The sequence below is a fragment of the Gavialis gangeticus genome, unplaced genomic scaffold, assembly GCF_001723915.1.
Source record: "Gavialis gangeticus isolate Ggan-Ray unplaced genomic scaffold, GavGan_comp1, whole genome shotgun sequence".
Taxonomy (NCBI): domain Eukaryota; kingdom Metazoa; phylum Chordata; order Crocodylia; family Gavialidae; genus Gavialis; species Gavialis gangeticus.
In genome coordinates, this window is record NW_017728996.1 from 3942023 (window position 1) to 3942814 (window position 792).

Below are 792 nucleotides of genomic sequence, written 5' to 3' on the forward strand. Positions count from 1 at the left end.
GCAGGCTCTTGTGCGCCGGCGGCAGGTCGGCGGCGGGCGGCGGCGGCGGCTTGGCGGGCGGCACGGAGAAGGTCCGCTTGCGGGTGCCGCCGTTGAACATGGCCTTGACGTCCTCCCAGGCGTGGCACAGCTCCTCGCCGGCCGCCTTGTCGCTCAGCTTGAGGTGGCGGCGCCAGGAGTTGAAGTTGGCGGCGTCGGGCTGCGTGTACTTGGCGTCGGGCGTGCGGTGCGAGTGGAAGATGAACTTGTTGGGCGAGAAGTACATGGCGCAGTAGCTGCACTTGATGCACTTGGCGCGGGAGCTGTTGTAGCGCGCCGGGATGAAGCTGCCCCGCGAGCCCCAGGCGCACTCGTGCGCCACGTCGAAGGCGAAGTTCTCGGGCAGCTTGGGCGGCTTGTGCTCGCCCAGGAAGGACTTGCAGAGCCGCTCCGCCTCGCGCTTCGTGATCATGCCGCAGCGCCGCGACGAGATGGGCATGGCCCCGGCCCGGCGCAGGATCTCCAGCTGCACCGGGGTGCACTGCACGCACGTGATGCCCAGCGCCACGCGCCGGTTGTGGATCTCATTGTAGCTGTAGCTCTTGAGCAGCGTGTTGGAGATCTGCGCCAGGCACAGCCGCTCCTGCCCGTCGATCACCAGCGACACGATGGGCACGCCGTACAGCGACGTCTCGCCCACCTGGTTGGGCTTCAGCCCCGCGCCCGCGCCCGCGTACGGCGCCAGCTCCTGCTTGGAGGTGGGCGACGAGCCCGCCGCGTCCCGGCCGCCGGCCAGCGGGCTGCCCAGCGCCT

At 70.3% G+C, this 792-nt stretch overlaps 1 protein-coding gene across 1 annotated transcript in view; it reads right to left on the minus strand.

The window, feature by feature from the left end:
- The window catches only part of SKOR1 (SKI family transcriptional corepressor 1), a 9877-nt gene that overhangs the window by 1547 nt on the left and 7538 nt on the right, over positions 1 to 792 (minus strand). The window contains exon 2 of the mRNA XM_019503805.1: positions 3 to 790. Within this exon, the coding sequence (XP_019359350.1) occupies positions 3 to 790 (788 nt within the window). The remainder of the gene's footprint in view (positions 1 to 2; positions 791 to 792) is intronic.